This window comes from Paralichthys olivaceus, chromosome 15, assembly GCF_024713975.1.
Source record: "Paralichthys olivaceus isolate ysfri-2021 chromosome 15, ASM2471397v2, whole genome shotgun sequence".
Taxonomy (NCBI): Eukaryota; Metazoa; Chordata; class Actinopteri; order Pleuronectiformes; family Paralichthyidae; genus Paralichthys; species Paralichthys olivaceus.
In genome coordinates, this window is record NC_091107.1 from 7,852,610 (window position 1) to 7,878,791 (window position 26,182).

General features: G+C 43.5%; 3 protein-coding genes and 1 long non-coding RNA gene across 6 annotated transcripts in view; 2 read left to right on the top strand and 2 right to left on the bottom strand.

The window, feature by feature from the left end:
- The window catches only part of septin8a (septin 8a), a 31,926-nt gene extending 24,286 nt beyond the window's left edge, over positions 1-7,640 (bottom strand). Inside the window, exon 1 of one of the 3 annotated variants that reach the window (XM_069539552.1) lies at positions 7,421-7,637. In XM_069539552.1, coding sequence (XP_069395653.1) covers positions 7,421-7,450 — 30 coding nt within the window. In that variant the 5' untranslated portion in view covers positions 7,451-7,637. Of the gene's footprint in view, positions 1-7,420 lie in introns of all 3 variants that reach the window. The other 2 variants (XM_069539553.1, XM_020097176.2) reach the window with 2 other exon arrangements.
- On the top strand, positions 7,156-8,437 carry LOC138413789 (uncharacterized). The gene is made up of 2 exons (XR_011246184.1): positions 7,156-7,295; positions 8,084-8,437. It is a non-coding gene; the product is annotated as an uncharacterized lncRNA (long non-coding RNA).
- An 856-nt stretch (positions 8,438-9,293) lies between these two features.
- LOC109635746 (ankyrin repeat domain-containing protein SOWAHA) lies at positions 9,294-11,660 on the top strand. Its single transcript, XM_020097103.2, has one exon. The coding sequence runs from the start codon at positions 9,434-9,436 to the stop codon at positions 10,862-10,864; it is 1,431 nt and encodes a 476-aa protein (XP_019952662.2). The 5' UTR covers positions 9,294-9,433; the 3' UTR covers positions 10,865-11,660.
- Positions 11,661-14,144: 2,484 nt separating this feature from the next.
- Positions 14,145-26,182, bottom strand: part of shroom1 (shroom family member 1) — a 29,578-nt gene continuing 17,540 nt past the window's right edge. Inside the window, exons 2-9 of the mRNA XM_020097296.2 lie at positions 22,993-25,911; positions 22,705-22,891; positions 22,456-22,508; positions 21,381-22,034; positions 20,631-21,230; positions 19,484-19,592; positions 18,576-18,848; positions 14,145-16,750 (exon numbers count right to left, since the gene is read on the bottom strand). Coding sequence (XP_019952855.2) covers positions 16,496-16,750; positions 18,576-18,848; positions 19,484-19,592; positions 20,631-21,230; positions 21,381-22,034; positions 22,456-22,508; positions 22,705-22,891; positions 22,993-25,700 — 4,839 coding nt within the window. The 5' untranslated portion in view covers positions 25,701-25,911 and the 3' untranslated portion in view covers positions 14,145-16,495. The remainder of the gene's footprint in view (positions 16,751-18,575; positions 18,849-19,483; positions 19,593-20,630; positions 21,231-21,380; positions 22,035-22,455; positions 22,509-22,704; positions 22,892-22,992; positions 25,912-26,182) is intronic.

Genomic DNA, 26,182 nt, shown 5'->3' on the forward strand with positions numbered 1-26,182 from the left:
AGTTGCAGGATGTTAAAAAGTATAATTAACAGAATTTGTTTTCTTTAAGTTCAGCACTGAAGGGTCAGCACAGCTACATACTGGAAGCAAAGCAAATATATGATGTGAAACAATTTATCTTCAGTCTTTACAAACTTCACCACTCAGAAATGATCTGCAATCACCACAGCTATTTTGGATTATTGCACATGCTGTGCACAAACACTGTTGTAATCAATCTGCATTTGGGGAGGAGCAGCCCAGAGCTTCAACCACAAAGACGATGATGTACCACAAATCGAAGATCAACAGACAGACACTATTGGATTGTAACTGTTTCACCTCTGATCTCTCTTATCTATCCCACCTTAACTGAGGCACAGACAGCCGGTGAGCAAGCAGGCTGAGTGTGTGTTAGAGCTGTAGAGGAGGGGAGGCAGACAGCACCTTGAGATGAATGGGGCCACCCGAGCTCGTCTGGCTCAGCTACGACGGACTGCATATTTAGAGGCTGATGTCACCGAGCGCAGGCGGCCAGAGAGCAGAGCTCAGCTGAACGCAGCCTGGCTGTGCTGAGCCGAGGGGTGGAGGCAGGCTAACCTAACTGAAGTGTACAATACAGGATGAGCACATATATATATCTATATATAGATATATATACACACACACACACACACACACACACACACACGATCATGCATGTGTGTAATTAGTCAGCGAACACAGCTGAAGTAATCGGATCTGAGCTGAGCAAAGAGCTGAGCTGCAGCACTGTGAGTGTCAGACCACTTTAGCACAAAATAATCTAAACAAAACAATCTATACAAGCTGTAAATATGCCTTGAATGTTTTTAACTGTGGTGCTGTTTGTAAAACATCAAGCAAAATGAAGAAATATACTTCATAGAAATTCAGACAGCAGCGTAGTCACTTTCAAAAACTTCTGTGTAAGATGGAAAACTTTTATTAAGATGCTAAAAGCAACTGTTCAATGGTTTCCGTGGCATGATGCACCTCCTATTCATGTTGACATGCATGTCTTGCTGGTTTTGAGACTGAATACACTTTGCCGTGGGTTTACAGGGATGAGAAAGAGGAAGTGGCAGTGGCCATCATTCTTGGTTTGTTATTCACTGTGGTATTCAGTTTGCTGAATGATGCTCATGGAGATATCTGAATGGATTGCTTAAGGGGGAGGGTGAGGCCTCTGGTATCGTGCCTGCAAGGAAACCGGTGCAATGACTCTGGAGATCGCTGAGAAGTGTTTAAAATCAGAGAAAATGATCATTTGTGTTTGCTTTATTATCGAGGAAAGAATAAATAATGGTATGCATGCTCGTTTTTTTTTCATGTCCGGTTTCACATGTGGCAGTTGCAAAGTCTGCACAAGGCTGACAGGTAGGACCTGACTATCAGTGTTATCTTAAAGGATCAGACAAAAGAACTACAGAAAAGGACAAATTACCCAGCTGTGACTCCCATCTTGTGCTCACACTTGATTTCAACAACAATGCATAACAACACTGATGGCTTACATAGTTCCTAATGCATTTACACCAATCAGCAAATACTGAAAATAACCAACCAACAAGAACGGTTAAGAAAACTGTGACTGATCTGTTCAATCTATGCAGGCTACTTCAGAAAGTAGAAGAGCAGCAGCATGAAAAGCTTGTGAGTAACTGCTCCTGGGTCAAGAAAGAACACAGTCCCCAGGCCACTGTATCACCAGGCCAACAGGAAATGGCTGCGCCGAACGAAATGAGGCTCGACTCATGTGGGCCAACTCACAGTGTTGTGTGTTTGCAGCTGATGTGAACCACCTTGTTTTTCACATTTTGACATGCAACTGAAGAAAATGCACAGATGCAAATAATACAATTAATAATTGCTTTTAGAAAGCTTTTTTAAACGTGGGTAAACCAGCTCAAAAAAGGCGATTGACTCCCTTCTCATTGCCAGTATGAGGAACATGAGATTTAGGTTTTTTTTCCTGGTGAGTTATGTGAGACAACACACTGAATCTAAAATCTTGCTCTTGCCAAACCACTGTTGCATCTTGCACGACATGCAGGGGAGAAAAAAAATCACTGTTCCCAAGATGTAAAAAAGCAAAAAGTACACAAATGTGTATCATAATGTTGCAGTAGAGAAGGTGCAGCATCAGCGTTTAGACTGCCAAAATAAAGAAGTGAAAGAAATTAGCGCGTTTTCCCAAGGTGTCATGTTTCCATAACCGCCAATCTGAGCCGATAAAAACCTGTGTCTACTGCAGAGTCATCCGACCAAGAAGTGAACGCCAATCGTATCTATTCCCACTGCAGACAAAAGCCAGATGTTAGTGGGTGTTGGTTGGTTTTTTGACCATTGGAAGAAAGAGGCTCTCGCGTCAGCTATGAGAAGCTAAATTATTATTTTCATTGAGGATTCATTTTTCCATTATGTTTCTGGTGCAATCAATTGTTTAGCCTTTAAAATACTCAATGATAGTGAAACATGTCCGGCCCCATTTCCAAATTTTTGCTTATTAAATGACTTGCATCCTCCTCCAGCCCATAAAGAAAAAACATGAATTATGTTATAGGCTACAACTTTAGCTTGTTTTTTATTGTTGGATTACATGTCTGCAAACTGGCTCCATGAAAAGCACGCTGAATTAGCACTTTTAATTTGCAATGTACTCCACTGCTATAGAGACATCTCCCTATATTTTTACCAGCACTAATCGGCTGTTGGAATTACGAGTCAAAACAAAAAGCTGAATCATCTCAACCTTCAACTATGCTCACAAGGCAGCCAACTGTGACAACACATTTCCAGAAGGTTAAATAAATACAGCATGTGACACAGATTCAACCTGACATAACTGAGGACAAAACCGTGATAACTCCATGAAGAGAGACCTTTTCTGTGAGCAGCCCTGATGTGAACCGAAAATCCTCCAAATCAGTTGTTCAATCTTTCACCAGACACCGCTGTTATTCTGTCTATCACCCCCTCGGCTTATCTTCCACCTTCTACCGTGTTCCCACCTGACTTGTGTCTGACCTGTATTTGCACCTAGCATCTGCCTCAGTGAGCCTCCACCGGACGGACAGCAGCAACCTGACAGACTTCGACACACATCGCTGCAGTTGATGCTTCTATGTGGGGGGGATATACAGAGGGGGGAAGGGTCTTTGAAAAGTGCTTCAAATATTTACAGGATATTGAGGTGCACTTTGGTTTGCCTTAAATGTTGTTTCCACAGTCAGCTATTAATAGACCAGATCAAATGTAAGGATTTTTCCCCTCAGATCACTTAACTGGGCTTTTTCCACCTCTTATATACAATATTTACTGACGCTTATTTCTAGAGGAGGTAAAAAATTGTAGGATGAGGTGGGTTTTTTGGAGATTGACATGTATTGCTTAGTCACAATTGGACTGGGTTGTGTGAAAATCAAGCTGCTTTGGTGTCAACTTAGAAAGAGAGCGAGATTGGTGATCTTTTGATGACCATTCCAGTGTTGATGTGTCACCATAAATGTGTGCCTTACACCCCTAATCTGGACATTTTGTTGTTGTGAACGTGTCTGAGCCGGACAATCTCCTGCTGCGTTCTCTGTGAAGAACAAATACCAGAATATGTCCAGACCCTAACATCCAACCCTTTCCAAACATTTTCCAGAGTGCACATCTGAAAATGGCTTTACAAGCTAGAGAAGCAGAAAAAAGCAACACTGACTTGCCTTTGTTACCTGGATGTGGGTTGGCACAAACACATATACAGATCATCTTATGCAGCCAACTAGTAATTTATATTGCAATATTTCAAACCCCACCTACAGATTTTGTCCTTGTGTGCTGCTGTAGCCATTGTCGTGCTGCTACTTGTGCGGATGGTGATGTTGTAATGGTAAAAATGTTGTTGGTTGAAATGCAGATGAAGCACACAAGGAATCCACAAGCACACATAGACAAACAAGTTTTTCTCTGATTTTTGTCTAATCAGATGCATTCGCTCTCTCTCTGTCTTGTCTCACACTCCTACACAAAAATTGCATGGTCCTGCTCAGCTTTATTTAGTCATCTATTGTGTGCCCGACAGGGGAAAATGAGTGAGAGAGACAGGAGTAGAGACAGGAACCATTTTATGGGACAGATGTAAAGCACACTTACCTTTACAGGGCCTTTAAAAAAGATGCAGTTTCCTTACTTTCACTGAACGGAGTAAGATGAAAAGCATTCCTGTTTCAAGATCTAGACTAGGTATGAACATGACCGAGGAGAGGTGAAGTTGATTTAATCATAGAGTGCACAAAAATGTGGATCCTAGTAGAGTGAAGTTAGTAATTTCAGAATCTTATGTGACTCATTGTGAGGTGTTTGTGAAACAAAGGATGCAAACAGAAATCTGGCACATACTTGTGTTGCAAATAGTTTTGACTCAAGAAAATAACCTTATGCTTTTTTATCTTTTTCTGTCTTTTATGTTAACAGACATCACAACCCAACTGAATTGGCATTACACTCACTATTGTACGGTATAAAATGTCCGAAAAATGACCATCCCTTTTTTTTTTACTTTCTATCGGTTTTATGTCCACGTCCACTCTGCTGGTGCTGGCTCAGCCATGTCAGCGTCAAGCAAATGAGCCAAGACTGACTTGATCCGAGCATTCAAATTCATGACTTGTGCAAGTTGCATTGTTCAGCATAGAAATATCCATGTAACGGAAACAAATGTAAATAAAAGCAGTTTTTATTGTGTCCACAGTGATGAAAAACGCATCTACATCCCATTAGAGGTGAATAATACATAATAAAAGCCCTCTGAGCTGTAAACCCATATTTTAACAGGCAACAGACTGCTGATGGTTTTCAGTGGTTGTTACGAGGATCAAACTTGTGACTCTTTCATTCAAACAAAAGAGAACACTGGTGGTTTTTATGACATCAACAACAAATAGTACAGCCTCAAAATCTCCATTTAGCTTTGGGTATTTGAACGCTATTTTAGAGCATCCCCATTTTGAGCTCTGAACTGGTCTTTGAGAAAAAAAAACTTGAACCTATTCTATACATGGATATTGACTCATCACCACAGACTGCAGCTGGGCTGTCATTATTCATCTACAACACTGGATTTGACAAACTTGCCTCTGGGCAATTTTGGCCTGCATGTTCTATGTACAGCTTACAACACTAATGACACACAAACAGTCAGTAAACCCGACCTACAATCTGACCTCATCAACGAGCAGACGGGGAAAGCAATCACTAAGGTTTCCGGTTTAGGGGACAGTGTTATAAGTCCTCTGATTTGTTTGGAATTAAATGTAGACTGATTCATATTACTCTGTAATTAAATCTAACTGGAGAATATATGTGAATTATGAGTTCACAAGTTAACAACAAACAAACAAATCAACTCTCTAAAAGTACAAGCCTTCCCCCACAATGTGTCATTCCACATCTCCTGCCTTGAAGCACTTTGTGAAGCTAATTTAATTTTACGCAAGCAGGCCTCACGGGAGAGACGATACTCTTCAGGGTCAGCAAGCATTGTACATGAATATGTTGTAGGCCATTTCATTACATAATCACTGACATATACAACATCCTTTTTATGCTACACACTCTAAAGCAATCAGTGAGTGAAAAGAACAATAGCAGTTGTTAGCTACATCGATCACCTCATGCAGCTCTGGCCTAGAAAGTAATCCGAAAGCTACAACCTCCATTGGACAGGATTGATGTGGGCCAACAATGCAACCAACCACACATCCCTATCAATAGCTGCACATAATTAAGAGCGTGCCCTATACACAAACTGCCAGGCGCACACATGCGAGTTTGTTCAATATGGTCTCACTTAGTTCCGAAAAGTTAGACAGGAAGTCAGACTGTCAGGCAACTATGCTGCTCCTAGCACTGGCCTGTTTCGCTGCATTCTCAGCATTTTTCTCATTAATCAGCCCTCCAATTTCGTATATCCCAAAAGAGACAGTTAAGAAGTCGCAAACCCGCAATATCTTCCGCCAACCCGAACTCCTTCTTGGACATGTTCCTAAATGTCAACTGTGCAATGTCTTTCTCTGGACCCTTTTTTTTTTTTTTTTGGGATCCTCTCTTCCTTCTTTTTCTTCGTAGACAAGAGTTGCACCAATAAATGGAAGGAGTGGCCCGGAGTGTGTTCTTAATCTCTTTATCCCTGCAGCTCAGTGCTGCTTACTGTCCAATTCCACACCACAAGGATCTCCTCAGGCATCTGCCAAAAACTTAATCACCCTTTTGAAATCTCCCCCTGTGCATTCGCCTCGTCACTAAAATGTCGAGTTCTCCATAATGCATGCTTTGATGTGTGACTGTAAATTCTCCACATACAGAGCTGCCTACCCAATCATGTATTGTCGCTATTATCTTCAGCTGGTGTTGCATCACCATGATAAAGCTGAAAAAACGGTTACACTTGAATGACAACAGGGTTTGGCACAATGAAAATAATGCAGGATGCATGCATACTTGTGTGCCCAACCTACTGCTGAGACACGCACAGAGAAATGAAGCAGAGTATCAGCAATAGTTCTGCATCTGTCATGAAATGGCCTTTGGAGTAAATATAACATAAGAAGAAAAGTTTAACTTTGCACAAAATACCAAATAGGACATTATATAGTGTTAAGTGCTGTTGACTAAATCCAAATAATATGGCAGTTCTACACAACTAAACTCATAAATAAATACATATTAACGGTCCTATTGTCTCAGTAGTACAGAGCATTGACTTTATAACAACTATATCCTGTTTTAAAGCATTTTAACCACTAGGTTCAAAATAATTTTCCACCCCTGAAGAGGAAGTTAAAATGAAACCACATGTGAACACATTGCGAGAGCATCATGCAGTATTAATTCAAAGTAATACTGCAGTTTTACACAACAAAACTGCAGTCACTTCATGCTACAGGGACTGTGGTGAACAACATTGACTTAACAGCAACCAACTGCAGTTTTATAGCATTTTCACGTGTTTGCTGGCCGCTGAGTGTTGTGACTTGAAGCGTTAACGTGTGTTCGCAGACTTGAGTGTTTGCAGCCACTTGTAAATAACATAAACTGTGAACTGTTCCCCACGCTACACCCCCAGTATTCAGCCATACGTGATTCCAATAACGGAAATAAACGTTACGTGGCACATTGTTTCGCTCAACGATGGCAGCGTCCGTTTGTGTGAAGTGAGAGGAACCATGACAGGGACCAGTGCCACCACCTCGACTGAGCCCCACACCAGGCTCCAGAGAGCGGACAGAGGGGCTGAGGGAGGCGGCTCGGTTAGCTTACACAGCGGCTAACACCCACACTTCTACTAATCACAACCCCGAAGTCTGTTCTCTTCCCGCGGCTGCACTCAGCAAACGTTTCCGATTAAAAAGCGGATAAATGCGCCTCCACTCACCGAAAACACGTCAACGTCCGTGGCAGCCATGGTGCGGAATGTGCGGCGGCGAGTGTGACCGAGCTGAGGCGAAAGGGAGCAGCCCTCGACTCTCCGTGCTAGCCTGCTGCTAGCCTGGTGCCAAACTACCGAGTGAGCGGGAGGCGGCTGTAGTGTGACGGGAGAAGAGACACCCAGGGCGGGGGAGAGCTGCTGAAGGCACCGGGAGGGAGGGAGGGAGGCTAGCAACCAGCTAAGCGACAAGAGCGCTCCCTGACACTTCACTTCCCCTTCGTTTGCAGGCTGAATCGTGTATTTCCCTCGGTTTGACCACAGACTGCATTTACAAAAGGGTTTGACAGGAAGTGGGGTTGATAGAACTGGGGAATAATATATTGATTAAATGGTAATGGAGCTAGGTGGTGTTTTAAAATATAAATAATTGAATTAAAGAGTTATCAACTGTTGTTGAGTGAGGTAGGTGTCCGCGTTTCGCTCCGCACAATTATCACGATTTTTAGTTTCCCTTCTCATTCATCATAAATACTTTTATTTGAGTTGATCGTGATATATTCTCTATTTTTGATCATTTAAAGTCTCCAGTGTGTGTGTGTGTGTGTGTGTGTGTGTGTGTGTGTGTGTGTGTGTGTGTGTGTGTGTGTGTGTGTGTGTGTGTGTTTCCAGGCGGGTTCTACGATTAAACCGCAGCCAGGAGGGGTGAATCATCTCGACGTCGTGGTTGACATCTTTGGGCCGGACAGACAGCTTCCAATATGGCCGCCGCTCCGGAACTCCGCTCCAGGAATGTGACGCTGCTCTCACGCTGCAAGCCCGGACAGGAGGCAGCGATCCCGGGGTGGGATGGGGGGCAGACGGGGGGGTGGGATGTGTCCCCATGTCAGGAGACAGATTTTAATTAGTGTAGAAGAGTGAAGAGAGACTGTATTGTCTTTGTGTCATCAGGAGCTCAGGTGATGCTCTGACAACAGAATAAAACACGATGCACATTTTACTATAATGTGACTCAGACAATCAGAACGAGCTGTGTTATCATTATTTTTATAGTCTGATCTTATTACCAGTGCATTGTGGGTATTGCAGTCCTGGTGCCCTGAGGGCTTTATTGCTGACATCCAGCTTCAAACAACAAATACATGTTGGGGGGGGGTGATAATACTATTGATAAAACAAACACAGCTGTTATCAGGACACTTTATTTAAAGTTACAACAATGGGACAAAGACAAATAAAGATCATTTCGTTAAAAAAAAAGAGGACATACTAGAAATGAACTCACATATAAAGAGAGAAACATACACACATACACATGTTACACACAGTATTTTACTGGCTACAAGAATAACCCAATAAACAGATTACCAGGCCAAACAAATATATATTTCAGAACCGTCAGAAGTCCTGGTCATGTTTTATATACATAAAGAAAGGAGGACATTGTCTCACGTAATTAAATGTCATTTATTTCTTGTGTGTGTTACAAGAGAGAATGTTACTGGTATATTATTTCAATCAGTAATAGCAGGCTAATGATGGGGGAGTTATTATATTATTATTTTATTATGTGATTATTTATATATAACAAAGTTCTGTATAGAAAGTATTATTTATTATTTTATTATTATTAATAACTTAGTAATTAAATGGAACACAACATTTCAGACTTTTATAGTATCGATGTTAAATCATTTTTCATGTTTAATTCTAACCCAGGAAGAAAGAAGGAAAAATGGAAAGAAAGAAAGGATTAACTTTTTCCCAGCGTCAGCAGAGAACAGACACTTTAACTCAGTGAAGTTTGCATATTTTATTCAAATTGTATCCACGTCCGCACTTTTACCGGAAAAAGCCTCCTGCAGGTGGGGAAGAGGAGGAGGAGGAGGAGGAGGAGGAGAAGTGAGCGGCCAGGTGGAGGTGCTGCCCTGACTCCGGGACAAAGGTGAAACAAAGCGTCTATTACCGGAGTTAAACCATTTTAACTTGAACCAGAGTGAATCCTGGAGTAGTGTGAACATCATGGCGTTGACGCAGGAGTCCGTCCTGTCTCTGCTCGTATCAGAGGGAGGCAGAGTGAAGAAGTCCGAGCTGGTGAGGAAGTTTAAAGGCTGCGTGGACTGCGTGGATCCCGCAGAGAGGGACAGGAACCGGGAGCTTTTCAAGACCTTCGTCAACAACGTCGCCGTCGTCAGAGAAATTGACGGTGTCCGCTACGTTGTCGTCAAGAAAGTGTATCAGCATTTACTGGAGGGAGACCAGACCGACCGCAGCCGTGAGGAGGAGCCGGGGAGTGAAAGGACAGCGGGGACAGGTGAGGAGCAGCAGCGCCCACCTGTGCGGGAGCAGGGCTCTGCGGATCCAGGAGAAGACGAGTCAGATGTTCCTGAAGTGGATCATGCGGGTGAAAGTAGTGACAACCCAACTGAATCCCTGTGTCCCATACAGCTGGCTCTGCAGAGGACCAGGTTCACGGACACCAGGGTTAAAAGGATGCTGAATTTTGAGATCCAGAGCCAGGGAGATGGTTCCTCGACAAGGGGTGAAGCAACAGAGTCCAAAACCCTCCAGAGCAAACCTTTCGCCTTGCCTCTGAGAGTGCCTCCCAGCGCCACCAGGGTGGAGGTCCGCAAGCTGAAGGTGGACCCAGATGATCCTCCTGAAAGTCCAACACCAGATGCCCACAGATACAAGAGAGGACCCCCTTCAGTGGAGGACAGGGTGGGCTCGCCCCAGCTGAGGAGGGCGGTGAAGAGCACCAAGGCTTCAGAGGAGCAGAAAGAGACGAGGGTTCCCTCCCTGATTCCCCTAGAGCAGTCAGAGCACGAGTGGCTGGTGAAGTGTGCCGCCGGCCACTGGAGCCAGGCGTACGGCCTGCTGCTGAGAGACAACCAGCTGGCCGAGAAGAGGGACTTCATGTCAGGGTTCACAGCCCTGCACTGGGCAGCCAAGTGCGGGAACAGCGAAATGCTCACCAAGATTGTTGACCTGTCGAGGCAAGGGGGAGTTGAAGTCGACATAAACGCGAGGACACATGGCGGTTACACTCCTTTGCACATCGCCGCCTTGCACGACCAGGAGTACATCATGGCCACGCTGGTTGGGGAGCACGGCGCCGACGTGAGGGTCAGGGACAACTGCGGGAAGAGGGCCTACCACTATCTGCACAAGGGTGTTTCCAAGAGCGTGAGAGAGATGCTGTGTGAACCCAAGGTCCAGCCGGCTCCGGACAGGGCCCCGTCCGAGAAAGAAGACCCAGAGCTGTTCCCAGATCTCTCCAAGGGTCTTCATTCAATAAGCCGCCTCTTCCAGCCGCACATGACGGGCCACAAGAAGAAGCACAAGCAAAGGGCAGCAATTTACTCCCAGAGCGAGGACCCCGCCGAGGAGAGAGAGGACAGCAGCAGCAGTGGTGGTTTCAGACCGAGAGCTCTATCAGAAGCTTTTATGTAGAGGAAGAACTCTCTCTTGTCTTACCTGAAAGATGATGTTGACATGTGACTGATTTTGAGGCTTCTTTCATAAAAAAACTGACAAATACTGAAATAATAATGATTTGAACTGTTGATTCTATCAGTTAACAACTTCCGGAGATAATTCATTAACTGTGAATGAGCAGATTTTAGATTTTTACATTTGGGTTCCTATAAGAGGTGTATCTAAAGGTTTGTGTTTCCAATTGTGAATCAAACGTCCGACTTATTAATCATTGTCTGTGGTCTCTTGGTCTTCTCAGTCTGTCTTTCTAATGATTTTGTTTGAATACAGGCTGAGCAATACATTTTGACAGGTGTGATATTATTACTTTATATATACTGAATACATTTTTACTGTAGCATTTCAGTTCTGGCAGCAAAACACAGGACCAAGCACTAAAACCAGTTATTTAATTGACATCAGTGACTTGTTTTTTGTCGTGCAATATATTCCTATTTCTTGGAATTGAAAATAAACTGCAGCCTTTTTTACAAATGTTGCATTTATTGCATTCAGGAATGTAACTGGGTTTCTAAATGGCTGTTCTCCTCAAAATATAATCTGCAACAAAGACAGTTTGTTACTGATTTCAAAGACTTGACTTGTTCTCCTGTGTTTTCGTCTCTGAGTCAGAACTGAACTGAAAGTGATGAAATAATCAGACTCTCGATTTCCAGATGCAGAAAAAAAAGAAATGGGGGGGGGGGGGGTGTTGACTTATGGGGGAAGTAAACCTGTAACAGCAACAAAATAAATTCATAAAACTGTGAAATGTTTGTGTCTCTGAGGAGCTTTTAGAAAAACTCTCTTCCTCACCGCTTCACTTTATAACAGATTAATAATTAAACACTGAGAAGCATTCGAGAGAACGTCCGCTGGTTATACCCTGGAAGAAAACAGATGCTGGGTTTTACTGAGTCACATACGTTTTACTTGAGAGGGCAGAGGCTGTGTTATTCATTAAGGTGTGTGTGGGAAGTTCATAAATCATTAGACTCCCTGTACGTGTCAAAACTCTTGAAATACGGCTTAGGTCCATTTTTTAGCTTGTCGAGGCAGCTGTGATTCAGCCAGATGAGCAGCTGTCTGGGGATGAGTGTGTGTTATTGTGTGTATTGCACATGCATGTCTGAAGGTGTGTGTATGTGTGTGTGTGTGTGTGTGTGTGTGTGTGTGTGAGCAGTCATCTCAGAACTGACGTTGCTGCCTCCTCCCCTCTCTGTCCTGTCTGTCCTGGCTCATCTTCCTCAACAGATATGACTACGTGTCACCAAATAGGAGTCGTCACATTGCGGAAGATGACGTGCTTAGTCAGCAGGAAAGCAATAGCAGTGTTTAGTAATGGTATTTGCATCCTGCGGTCCCCCTCATTCTCCCCACCCCCCCCCCCCCACCCGTCCCCGCCTCGAGTTGTCTTATGTCATGATGTCAACCCCCCCCCCCCACTTTTACGTCAAGACGATATTTTCATCTTAGAGCCTCGAGGTTTTATTAAGCAAATGTTCTATTCTGCTGCTGCTGCTGCTCGGAGGAGAAAGGCCGACACGTGGTCAGCAACATGAGCCAGATGCAAGTCCTTTGAATCAAAGCCATGATGTTAAATGACACTGTGAGTGTTGTGTTAGTATATTGATTCATTTAACACAATAATTGGCGTTTTATTGGCGTGTGGGAGCTGCTGGACAGAGACACGCTAGCTGTTTTCCTCTGCTTCCAGTCTTAATGCTAAGCTAAGCTAACTGCTTCCTTGCTCCTTCAGCTTGGCACCAAATGAACCGACACAAAATAACGAGGAGGGTCCGGAATGCTAAACCGTTCCCCTGTGAGTGTGTGTGTGTGTAAAATTAGCTTTGACTATAGCAGAGCTTCAACAGAACCATCTGCTGTAATGAAGAGTCAATAAATCCCGGTGAGCTGTGTGTGAAGGTTGATGGAGGAGTTCAGGGTTCAGGTTGAAAAGTGAAACCACTAATCTGAACAAACCCTGAGTCGCTGAGTTATTGATAACTGAGTTATTGAACCTTCCCGCAGACACTGTCGATTATGACACAATTATTGTGGCAGTGGTACGAGGCAATAAAAAGATAAACCCTCTGAAGTTGATGTTTCATCCACCATAACTCTTGAGACAAAGCTCGTCATTATCCTGCACTGTGACAGAAGTGCTGCTGCAACACTCAGGCCGCCCTGTTTCCTCACACACACACACACACACACACACACTGTATGCTACGCCTATGTGGCAACTGCTAAACCTGATTAACATGCAATTAGTGTGTGACAAAGATCTTTCTTGTTTAGAATTCCCCGTGTTGTGTTTAATGTCCCTGATGCCATGATTGTGATGGAGGTCTAAACTAAGTGCTGTCCACTGTCCCTCACCGGCCTCCCGGGGTTTTTTCCTCTACTTGCCAACACGAAATCCATTTTTTCCCTCAACCCGTTCGGTTCATTCTTTTAATCAGCTTATGTTGTCACTGACAAACAAATTGGACGGACTTCCGCTGTGAGCAAACGAGGCCGATCAGGGTGAAAGAGATGAGGGAAATACAGCCCCCCCCCCATGTGTCAACAAAATCAAATCATTTTCTTACAGTGATGGTCAAAACTTTATCAAACACAATATTATATAAAGCAAATATATAGTATTTACTGTAAAATATGACAGCGGTAGCCAGTCTATGATTCTCATCGCAGAGTGAAGAAGTTATTTCCTGAAGCAAGTGAAATATGTAAATATTTATTTATATCCAACAAATGTTAAGAGTGAGAGCAATGAAAAATTCATACACAACTAAATGTCCCACTTTATATATAACATGAGGATAACTGTAGAGGCAACATGTCTGAAGTCACATTATCCATCAGAAATTTGTCTCCCTTTTTATTTCTTACATTTACAAACATTTTTTTCTATATTGCATTGACTGTTGTTGATTGTATGGAATAATTTACAAAATATGATTTACAGGTGTGATTTTTAATGGTGTAAAACGTGGTTGTCCTCTCCCCCACATACGATGAAAAATAGTTTCAACAAATACATTTGAATTGAAATGTGGGAGGAATGAGAGTGAATGAGTGGATTCTCAGAGGCAGTGTGTTTATGCGCCTACAGAGGGCAGAGATGAACTCTGAGAAAAGCCTGACCACTGAGGAAACATCAGACCTTATCACAGGTGTCTACTGAGAAATGTTCTTTTGACCTTTGACAAGTTCCCTGAGGAAGAGAAATAAGAAATGTACAACAACAGTATGAGAGGGAGAGCTTAATTTATTCACAATATTACAAACATCATGGAATTTACAACTCCACACAGGCACAAAAAACACAACTCAAACTCTGAACAGAAAACAGGAGTGAAATTTAGCAGAACAAAAGTGGATTTCGAAATGTCTCATCTGTCGTCCCATCAGCTGGGACATGAAACTGAAATATGTCTTTCCTTCTTGGGTTTTAAACAGATTCTGTTCATATTAATGTCACACGCCTGCAGCATTCAAAACAAAATCCCCCCCAACTAAACAAGTATAATCCTACTTCCCAAAAAAAAAAAAAAGAAAATAGCCCTCTTTTCTGCGACCTGTGCTGTTAAATCTTTTCTGCACATGCACATACAACAGAGTATTTATCCATGTGTTGCTCCTTTGTGGGTGTATTTTTCCTCGCAGTCTTCGCTTTCTCCAAAATGTTGGTCTTTTGCATACTTTAGGAATTCCAGCGAGCTGCAGGGAACAACACCAGAGCCTTTTCTAAACCCTCGGCCCTGCGTCAGCACAAAGGCCAAAACAAACATACATTTGTTAAGCAAACCGAGGGACACAGGCGTAAATCTCCACAGAAATGTTTTAGAGGTGGGGGTGAAGCTGTTTAGCTAAAAACATGATAATATTTTGAAGGGGAGAGGAGTTTCCTCTCTCTGAAGAAAACTGGCTTTTTAGTTGTCCACTTGTTCAACGTTTTTTTGTTGTTCCTCAATAAATATACACAACTGTCAACCCATACACTGGATCACTTAAATATTCTGATAATCTTAAGACTTCATAGGAGTTTTGTTGAAAACTAATGCAGCAAACAGAGAGAAGTTTTGTCTTTTCTGTTCCGACAACCAGACAAAATTAAGGAATTCATGATTTCAAATATACACACACACACACACACACACACACACACTCACATCATTCTTAAACAACTATCCCATGTGTCTGGTCGAGGAATCAATACAAAAGAAATTTATACAGTCATCAAAAACTAATTACAAATATCAATAAGAAGTACAGATGCTGTTCAAAGATGTGAGATTCTTGTGGGAAAAGTGATTTGTGTTTTACAGCGGTCAAGAAGAGCTTTTCAATTACTAATGTGTTTTAATAAAGTTAAAGGTTAGATGTGTCTGCTCGGGGCTACACTGTGGAGGTAGTGAATATAGAATTTGTTTAAGACACCTGAAGTGAAGATTGTGGACTTTGCTCTTATCAAAAAGTAATTTCAAGTATCACGTGTCACTTCTGAAGACGTTGATATGATTGTTGCTCAGTTATAAAATGCTTTGAAGAGGTTTAGTACCTCAGTGCGAGGATCAGCTCCAGCATGAAATCATATAAACTTTAGAATGTGAAGTATGAAATTAACCAGAAACGAATTTTAATCCTTGTAGTTGCTGTGTGTGCTCATGTACCTTTTTTAATAAAACATACAGTCAATTCCTATTAAGAAATGAATGACACAACAAACAGAAGAAGTAAAATAAAGTAATAAAAAGTTAACTGGATGGAGTAAGGCTTTCACTTGAAATTACTTTTGAAAAGAAATCTGATTTGAAGAAATGTGCATTTATGTATCATTACAAAGTGCTTTTTTTCATTTCACCTTTTTTGGTTTTTAGTGCCTTAATTTGAAACATTAAAAAATAAGAACATAAAAAAAAGATTATATCTTCTACATCTATTGTACATTTTACTGACATGATACAGTACATCGCCCCTCTCAGGCCACTCTTTCATTGAAGCCCTATACAATCTTAAAGCTTATAACAGGTTTCCACGGGTGCAGATACAGGGCTAGAGCACTACCGCCATCCTAATGAAAAAACAAGGAGGACAGTTACTGAATTGCTAACAGGGGACGCAAAGTTTCCACACAGCAGCTCTAATGGAAAACGCTCCACAGCAACAGCAAGGCACACAGAGAAACAGAAAACAGGCGTTCTGTTTAAAGTCAAAGAAAACGAGTACAACGGGGGACAAGTCCTCAGATGCAGATGTGCAGACTGAGAGGGGCGTCGGGCGGAAAGTGGGTGAGCCTCCTGGGCGCCCGCGGGGGGGGGAGAGAAAGGCATCGAGCTTCAGTCTCAACAGTCTTTGATGCTCATCTCATGTAGAGCCTGTAGTTGTGAGAGGAGAGCTGAACTACATGATCATTTCCCCTGCTCTCTTCTTTTGAAAGGACAAAAGAAAGTCATGACAGGGTGCGAAGGGTCAGGGATATCAGCTCGAACATTTATAATCCATGTCCTGCGTCTGTATGAGGCACAGACAAAACTTCCGCACGTCCTGTTTCAAGGCAAGTAAAGAACAAGGAGAAATCTTCAGCTGCCTCTCCGCCCCTCAAAGGTGGAGGCTGTTGGCGAGCGCCTCCAGCTGCTCCTCTCCCAGCCTCTGCTTCTCCTCCAGGTCCTTCTGCCGGATGAGCAGCGAGGCCTTGGTCTGGACAAATAGCCGGTAGTCCTGCAGCTGCTCGGGTGACAGCTGCCGCGACAGGAAGGTGGAGACCAGGTTCTCTCGGCGATCCAGGTTATCCTTCAGATCTTTGGCATCCTCCCTCTGTTTGCACAGCAGACGGTGGCGACTGTCCAGAGATTGCTGAGTGGAGAGAGGACAAGGAAAACTATAAATCATCCCTGATCTTAAATTATACATCACACTGGGGACAAAGAGATGGGTTAGATCTCACTGCTTGAGATGAGTTGTGTACAATATTTCAAATATTATTTGTATCATGCTTTTACAAGGACAGAGCATGAAGATATCTAGGAGAAGAGCTTTATTTTCAATGACAAGTGTCAGATTTGCATTTTTAACTGAATATGTAGGAAAGGTAATATGTCACTCAAGCTGTAAAAGTTGTGTGATCATGTTTCAAACAGCCACGGGTCATGAGGTGCAGTCTTTCCTTGAGTCAACAGAGGGCAGGGTAGATATAAATGCCATCGAAACCAGGCTGCAGTTTCGGTGAGTCAGTGTAAATACCCGTGTTGCTGATAACAGCAAGAAAAGAAATGAGCCCTCTAACAAGCCCTCAGTACGCAACACGTTCAGCTGGGATTTTACAGATAGACAGACCAACAAAGAGCCCTTTCAGGGGTAAATCTAGAAATCAAACGCATCCATGCAAAACTAATTTGATGCTGAAAAATACTGGGAAACAGACTAAAACAGGATAATCACAGATAATCACACTCACGATGATGAGGAAGAACTTAAAATCACAGACCTCACTGACTGACAGCAAATAAATTCATGTCATTATTTCTCTATATATTAAACCATTAGGAACAAAAAATGAATAATGGCCTTTAAATGTCTGATAAATCTTCAGGATTCAACACAGATAAGCAAATAATGGCCAATTAAACTCTAAAAAACCTGACAACATTTTCTGAATTCCACACGGCAAGAAAACCTTGACTTCATTAAAGTCACCCTTCAACTTTTCCCAAGTGGCCTGTTTGCTGTTCTAAAGTAAACAGAACGAGAGTATATCTGAGGGCATGGGAGCAGCTGCGCACTTCCAACACTCATGATCGTTTTTCAGCGGAACTAAAAGAGCCGCACTTTATCATGACATAATGTTCCACCAGGAACACTCGCAGGCTGAATGCTTTTACTGTCATCGTCAGCGTTTATGTGCAAACAGCTTCAGGCATAAGAGGTAGCACCATAAACATGATGCAGGGTCTACAGAGCATGTGGTGGTGCATTAGAGCACATCAGTAGGTTTTTCGTCAAATCTCATTAACCGAGTCAGTTGACCTTTAACCCCAAATACCAGTCAAAGTATGTTTCACGTTCAGTCACAATCTGTGCGTTTTTACTGTGACAGACATTTACAGCTTGTGTGATAAGAGCTGACAATAATCACATTGTGTTTTTTATGACTGGCTGCTTAAATTGTGACAAGGATTATGTAAATGCATTTTTCTTGAGAAGAAATCTCAGGTTTTGGAAGGTCCTTGAATGCACCAATTACCTATTACGCTTATCCTTTAAGAGTCAGGGGGCTGGAGCCAATTCCAAATGACCTATGGAGAGAGGTGATCTCCATTGTATCTTTAACAGACAATGACAAACAACCATTTACATTCAAACTCACACCTTCGGTGGATTCAGAGTCTCCAACTAACCTAACCCCTTTGGACTGTGGGAGGAAGCCAGAGAAAACCCACACAGACACGGGGAGAACAAGCCAGCTCCACACGCAAGGCGACAGTGCCCCAACCAACAAGCGTTTTGAAAACAATCCACAATGGCAAATGACAACTACACAACTTGATCAAATATAAAAGCATTAAATTATTCAAGGTGAGTTTAAAGTTCTTATAAGCCATTTCCTTTCATACAAAAATAAAGAGGGAAAACAGAACCTGAACTCTACTTGAACCCTGAAAAAAGATGACTGGTCTCTCACCTTCTCCTCTGCATCTGTGTGCTGGTCCACGGTGCTCAATGCATTCTGCACCCTGGCCAGCCGAGCAGAGAGGCACAACAGCAGGCTCACCACCCTCTCCAGGTCTCCTATGAACAGGTTGTACCTCTCCAGCTCCACAGGAAGACAGCGCTCACGGACCAGCACCTCCAGCGTCTCCCCGCAGGCTGTGTTCTCCAGAATCTCTACCTGGAGGGCGCCGCGTGCCTCTTCCAGTGAAAGTAGACGCTCCTCAATACAAGACACTAATAGATGCTGCGAATTCAAGCAGAGTGGAGACGTGTGAGGGATTTTAGGCAATGGTGCTGTAACATATTGATTAAATATAAGTACTTAATCATAATTTTAGATTCCAGGGGAACCATTTAAATTATATACTTTACATTTGTTGTTATAGTTTGATGAATAGAGATATGCAGTTGGATAAAACAGTGAATGTTCAGGTCAGTCGAGGAAAAAGGAGGAGGGGATTTGTGGGAGACAGTGATAAGAGGCAGACGGTACATCATGTGATAAGAGACAGAACTATCTTGGCTTGAAAATAGTCCACTTAAGGCCAAATAGCATCCAGATGGTATCAACCAAGTTTGTGTAAAACATAAAAACCACACACACAATGACACCACAGTTCAAAGAGTGTAGTTTAATGTTCTGTTAGTTCTGCTGCCCTGTGTATTTGTCGTCATCTGTGCCTGCAGCAGAGCAGAGACTATTTCAGACTGACAGTATATTGCCTCTTATTAGCAAAAATACACACTGATCTCATTTTGTTTTGTGTAACAATACTCCTTCTCTGCCATGAGGAACTGGAAAAGGATTTCATTGTATAAAAGTGTGAAATATACACAGGTGCGATGACCACCCAGTATTTTTCCATAAATTATTATTACCTTCTTCTCAGAGATGTAAGTTTTGCTCTGCAGGTCTGCACACTGAGGTTTGAGGTTGTCAGCGGCAGAAAGACAATTAGATGATTCAGCTCCTTTGACCACTTCAGCACTAGAACAAGAAAGACATGATTAGGTCAGGATAACTTTCAGGTACTTTGTTGTAGAACCTGACAGATTTATCAGTTGGTCGATAAATATTGGCTGATGTGGGCCTTTCAAGGACATATCGGTATCTACATTTAATGTAAAATAATATATTAACCTTAAAACATGCAGAAATATGTTTATTTTTAACTCAAGTTCATCTGATTGTATTTGTATTTTCTTTTATTTATCTTAACTTAAAAAAACATGGTTTAAGTAAAATATCAAGCCTCAATTACAACTATTTTGTCATGAGGGTTTAATAACAACATATTCAGTAGCAGAAATGTTTTACTTCCCAATATGGGCATCTGTCCCCAAACATCCGTAACAGTCAGCCTCTACTTACTGTTATAACCAATAATTCCTGTCATCAGAATACATAACATGCTCAAAGGTAGTTCTTGTTTTGCCTGCGCCACATATACAGTCGTACCTTCACACGCACTGGACTTTGAGCAAGACCCTGGTGGTATTTACTCATGCATTTGCACATTCTCCGTGTATCTCAAGTATGCTTACACTGGCAGAAATCTGAGTGCTTGTACAGCAGCAAGCAGATATCCAGGTGTGTCTGCACATGGGATTCAACAAAAAGGAAACACAGCACTGGTGGAGCTCTGGACATTAGGATTTCACCAGTATCACATTTCCTGGAAAAACATTAAACTAAGAATCCTCATCGACTTAGCTGCACCAAGTCAACTACAACATATTTCGAAAGGTGTGAATGAAATGAGTGAATATTTCCATCTACACATGTGTATAAACAGAACAATATAAAGGAGATAAATAAAGTTGTTTTGGGACATTTATGAAGCAAAGTTTAGTTGTCTTCAATTTCCATAATTTAACACCTCTTTTCTGTGAATAAGTCATATAAGTGATTTCAGGTTTCAGGTATTCTGAGTGGTTTGTCATCTTCTCTAAATCAACAGACCACTCAGAGTTTATGTACAGTATGACCACTGCTGCTGTAATATTCCAGGATATTAACGTTTACCTTTCTGCAGCTCCCCTCTGCTCTTGTTTCTTTTTGTAGTGCTCCTCCATCAGAAGCGTGTCCTCCGACAGCAGCTGCTCCATCAGCATCAACGCTGTCTTACGATTGGTCAGCGGGTAGAGTACCCTGGCCAGAGACTGGTCGGCGTTGACCACTGCTGCTACAAGCTCCTCCCACCGAGGTTTTTCACTGGGCTCCTCCAGGCTCTCCTTCTCTCCCTCTGGTGCTTCCCTCTCCTCCAGCTCCCGGTTTTCTCCTGTCTTCTCATCCTCCGTTCCTGTATTTTTCTCCTCTTCCAGATGCTGAGTGACGACGGCATCAGAGACAGAGGTGCAGGGAGACACAGAGGCCTCGCTTGTCGGCGTATGAGGAGCTGAGCAGGTGGACTCGTCCTCAAAAACGCTGTCTGTCAGCAGCACATCCTGGACTTCCTCTTTGATCTCTTCCTCTGGAGGCAGGATCCAAAGCAATGGATCCGTGGTGATGCCACAGCTCAGAGACACTTCGTGATTTGAAACGGGTGGTGGGGTGTCACTGCTCGGTTCATCCACTGACTCCTCTCTCTCTGATCCAGTCACAGAAGGAGACGTCCTGACTCGACTGGAAATAAAACAAATTCCGATTAAGAATCACACAAGAGCAAAATCATATTTACAGAATCGCAAACACATGACAAAGTTAATTTTAGCCTAGTGAGTTGCATGAAGGTTGAAGGTTGTCTGCATTGATAGGGGTTTAATCTAATCTTACCTGTAGCCATGTTTGTTTTCACAAGGAACCTTTTTCTGGGTAGGAGTGGACCAGGTGGATTTGATCTCCCCCTCACTGGTCTCTAAACCTCTGGGAGAAGGTGGATTAGAGGAAGTCTCGCTGGGCGGTCTGATGGACCTGAACTCATCTGTGACCGGGTCGTGATATCCATGAGATCCAGAGTGAACCCTGGCCCTGGAAGAGGAGCAGGACGCTGGGGAGGCGGATCTACTCGAGTTGCTTGTTACCAATGTTGTGTTCTCCCCTGGTTCTGAACTCTGATTCATCAGGGACTTCTTCTGGGTTTGGTTGTGTATCTGTCCCTGAGTGTTCTTCTGACCAATAATCTCTGGTTCTTTTCCTGCCAGCTCGGTCAGATATTGTTTCTTCCTCCCTCTTTCCAATCGCTGGGCTTCTCTGACTTCAGCAATAAATGAAAAACTCCTCTTGTCTACTTCTGGGCCTCCTGGTCCAGTCGATTGTCTCCGTAGTTGATCCAGCTGCTCAGAACTTTTACTCAAGGCTGAAGGTCTTGTTAATTTTAAAGCCCCAAGCTCTTCCATGGACTTCCCCCTCTGTGCAACCACACGGGCATACGGCTGTCTCTCTGAGACGGGCTTTACTGAGGGATTCTCAGTGGTATTTTTCTGTGGACTGCAATAGACATACATTGTCAATGTGAAGAATACAACATCTCAACTCATACACACTATGATTAATTCAGAACAAGAAAACCTCAGAAACAGGCGTATTTCTCTCTCTATATTCTTTGAGGGTAAAAACAAATACACTCAAGAAAACATTACTCTTCAGCATGAGCAAAAACAATAGGATATTCCAACAAATCCCAGCATAGTTTTGAGAAATAGGCCAACTACTTGAAAATGTTTCAGTAAATGATTTTTCTTCTGCAGCTCGTGCATAAATCTTTTGAGAAGAACGCTGCTTTGCTGGAGCAGATGGGTGTTGAATTTCCAGTGCTACAGTAAATCAAACTGAGATTTATAGTCGTCATTGATCTTTGACCTAAAACCAATACAAATTTCCCCAATATGTCTGCAGCGCTTGTAGATACCTGCAGGTTTCCATAGTATTAACTGGTAATGGATCCTTGTCGTAGTCGTGTGCCTGCAGAATTAGAGGAGGGAAAAAAAAGGTACATGTTTAAGATTCTTCCTCTGAGCTCAATAGCAGATAATGTGGAAGCCAAACGTGGGTCAAAAATATCTTTGTTTGCTTGGTTAAATAATTCTTTAGGATAACGGTTAGTTTTAGTAAAAAGTTTTTTTTAACCAATATCTACCACTGTCTGAAAATGGCATACCTGAAATGCATGTGGTGTGGATGTTGATCTGTTCCTGCAGAATCTCAGAGGATCTGGCTGGTCCAAGAGACTCTCTACTGAGGCACACCTCCCCTGATATGGACCTTGACTCTCCCTCCATCTTGGCTGATTTGACTGGACAGTGTATTGGCCTGAGCAAGACTGTGCTGAGAAGAACTGTGCATACCTGTTTAATGAAAATCAAAAGAGAATACTCAACATGTCAGATATAATACAAAGAAAGGAACACTTCATTAAAAAAGAATAATTGCTCTGTGTCTTTCTTACCTTGCAGAGCTGGTGGAGGAATCGAGGATGCGGCCTGCAGAGTGGGGTCTATGGAGCTTCTTCTTTGTATTTTTTACTTCGTGATTTCCTGATAGAGGCCTGGGACCCCAGTCAAATGGTTTCTCCCCCAGTGAGTGTCTCAATCTGGACGGAGGTGGTAACTGAGGCGCTGGTTGCTGTGGCTCAGCCACTTTCTGGCCTGTCTTGCGCTCCATGTACTCCACCAGGGCCTTGTGTTGCAGATGTTTAAGGTTTGTCTTTGAGGTGCTGGAGGCTGAAAGGGCTCGACCTCTCGTCTCAAACATCTTCCTACGTGCTGCAACCAGACCCAGCTCTCCTTGCTGCTCATGTTCCTCTCCTTCACATTCAGATGCAAACACGCTGTCGCTCTCGTTGCCGAAGGAGCGACACATAGAGTGGCTGGGGGCGCCGCCGAGCTGGTTGAGTTTCTCTGGTTCAGAGAAGAACATCTTCTTCTGTTCTGGAGTCAGTCGCCTCCTGTATCCGATGCGTCCCACCTGGGGCTGCGCCACATTTGCTGATCTCCCATTTTCCTCTTCAGTCTCCTTATCAATCTCCTTCTGATTATCACTGACCTCTTCCATTATGCTCCCTTGCTCCGTCTCCTCTGAGTTCACCGAAGGAGTGAGTGTGTCTGTGGATGTCTCCGAGTCCAGTGATGGGGTGAAAGAGTGAATCACTGTAGGCCTCAGCTCTGGTTTTTGCCTGATGCGATGGGGCCATGACAGCTGCAGGTCCCTCCGTTTAAATGAAGTCTCCCTCAAGACTTTGGATTGGGCATCTTTCAGCCTCTCTTTGTAGTACTTTTTAAAAGAGTCATCAAGAGTATTACAGGGACCAGAGATAACGTCTCCTCTGTTGTTCTTGCTTGTGTCACCTTGTGGAGGTCTCTCAATGTTGTTTCCTAACATGCCTCCATGATCTGTTTTGTTCAGGATTTCCTCCTTGCCTTTTAAATTGACAACAGTATCCTTTTTGGGCTGTAACGCTGCCCTGTTAGCTTCAGTGAGGTGATAGAGAAGCGGGGTCGTTTCTTTGTTTATCCTCTCGCTGGCTACATCCCCCAAAGGTTGCCGTTTACCTCTCTTTGCCTGTTCCTCTCTTTTATGATTGGGCTGTTCATTGCTTATTAGTGAGGTTCCCTCCTTCATTTGCGTTACCGAATGCGGCAGGCAGTTTCTGTCAGGTCCACAGTAGAATATAGGATTGTTGGCAGTGTGGCGGCCGATCTCTCGACTCTGGATCATTTCAATTTCTTCTAAGGCATCAAAGCTTCGTGAGGACTGCGTTGAGATGGATGGTCTGTGATTCTCCTGATCTTGACTCCTGGAAGACAGGTCTTTGCTCTGGGACACTGAAGTGAAAACCTCTCTCTGATCTGGAATTGTACCACTGGAGGTGCGAGAACTCTCTTGGAGAGGTCTGAACAAATTATCCATAGTACTGTGGCTTCTTTCTGTCTCTCTTATCCAGTGCTTCTCCAACACGGTACAGCTCTCACTCCCAGCGTCGGATCCACACACAGATGATGAGTTTGTCCTCATCCCAGAGTCAGACAGCGTACACACTCCTGTGACAAAGTAGAACTGACCCTTGTGTTGAATGCTGCTGTTGATAAAACTCTGACCAGCGTTCCAGGGGCTGGCAGCTCTGGTCGGTTCTGAGCTGAGCCAATCATGAGCTGAGTGCGCCCTTTTACGCTGACACTCCAAATTGCTACTGCTACCACTGGACTTGTGATTATCGCCACCACTGGCTGAGAGCTGTCTGGGTTTCAGGTGCTCAGACTGGCTTTCTCCTCGGGTTGTTGATCCACTAAGGATGTTTTTTGATTTCTGCTGCTCAGACGCAGCATTGTTATCCACAACGAAAGGGTATTCTGGGTTCAATGGAACCCTGGTCTGTTCATGAGACTGTCGGTGTGTGCGATAACCTGATGGTTGCTGGGCCTGAGGTTGGTGGCGTTCAGAGCCCCTCCAAACTGAATACACTGGGTCAGAATTGAAGCTTGAGTTGCCTGTATCTGTGTTAGGCTTCTCAGGGCTTCGGGCATTCAGACCATGGACTCGATTGTAGCATCGGGGCTGTTGTTGAGGCTGTGGCTGCGGGTTAAACTCAGTACCATGGTGGTGGACCCTGCTGTTCTCCAAGTTTTTTGTGGCTATGAAACTTTCCAGGCGTGCTGGAACTGGAGGAGGGTGGACAGGAGTGTAAGAACTTTGGGAAGGAGCCCCCAAAGGCACCTCCCGCTTTGAGAGTACTTTGTTGTTGTTGTTATGGAAACTGATATTGCCATTGTGGTTGTGGTGGTTTACATTGGTGCTGGTGTTGTTGCGATAGTGCTGAGAGATAGCTTCCACAGAGCGATAGAGCTGGTCCATGGTCTTTGAATCAGACTGCACAACCTGTGTGGGATGGTAGATGGACTTTACATACTTGAGATCAGCATAGTGGCTGAAGGAGCTGGACTGCAGGTCATCAGGTAGGAAGGGTGAAGGGTAGTCTGGGGCAGTGGACCCACCAGAGAAGGAGCTGTAGGCAGAGTCTCCTTTTCCGTGTTGGTGGTGGGCGAGCTGGTCGACGATACTGCTGTTGGACTTGGCTGGGGAGAGCCGGCTGACAGGCAGGCTCAGAGTATGCAGGTCCACGTTGCTCATTCTCTCAAAGTGGAGGTTGTAGGAATCCATGGAGGACCAGGGTGGAAAGCAAGAAGGAAAGGGCAGGGTCTGCGAATGTGCCGTGCATGTATGTGCACTGATGCATGTGTGCGCCTTGTGGGTGAACTGGGGGAAATCACCACCAACACGTTTGCACCAGGTTGTCAGTCACGCTTGCCGCTAATTAGGTCATTTTCCAGCCTCCTTTTGGTTCGAACCTCTTGGGATAGCTCAGTAGATCCTGAGGGAGAAAACACAAACACAGCACAGAAGGGTTATCAGTCTGAAAACTTAACTCTGGACTCTGGACACTACACACATACATCTGGGGCAAATGACTGCTCAAGAGGTGGTTTCATATGTGTTTAAACAGCATTTGAGGGGGAAAGGAAGTTTCAGGGCATGACCAATACTCAATATACCACAAGGTTTATGACACAAACGTACTTTGTTTGTATTAAAATGTCAGTTTGGCATTTCCACTTGGTTGATGACACACTCAGCTATTCTCC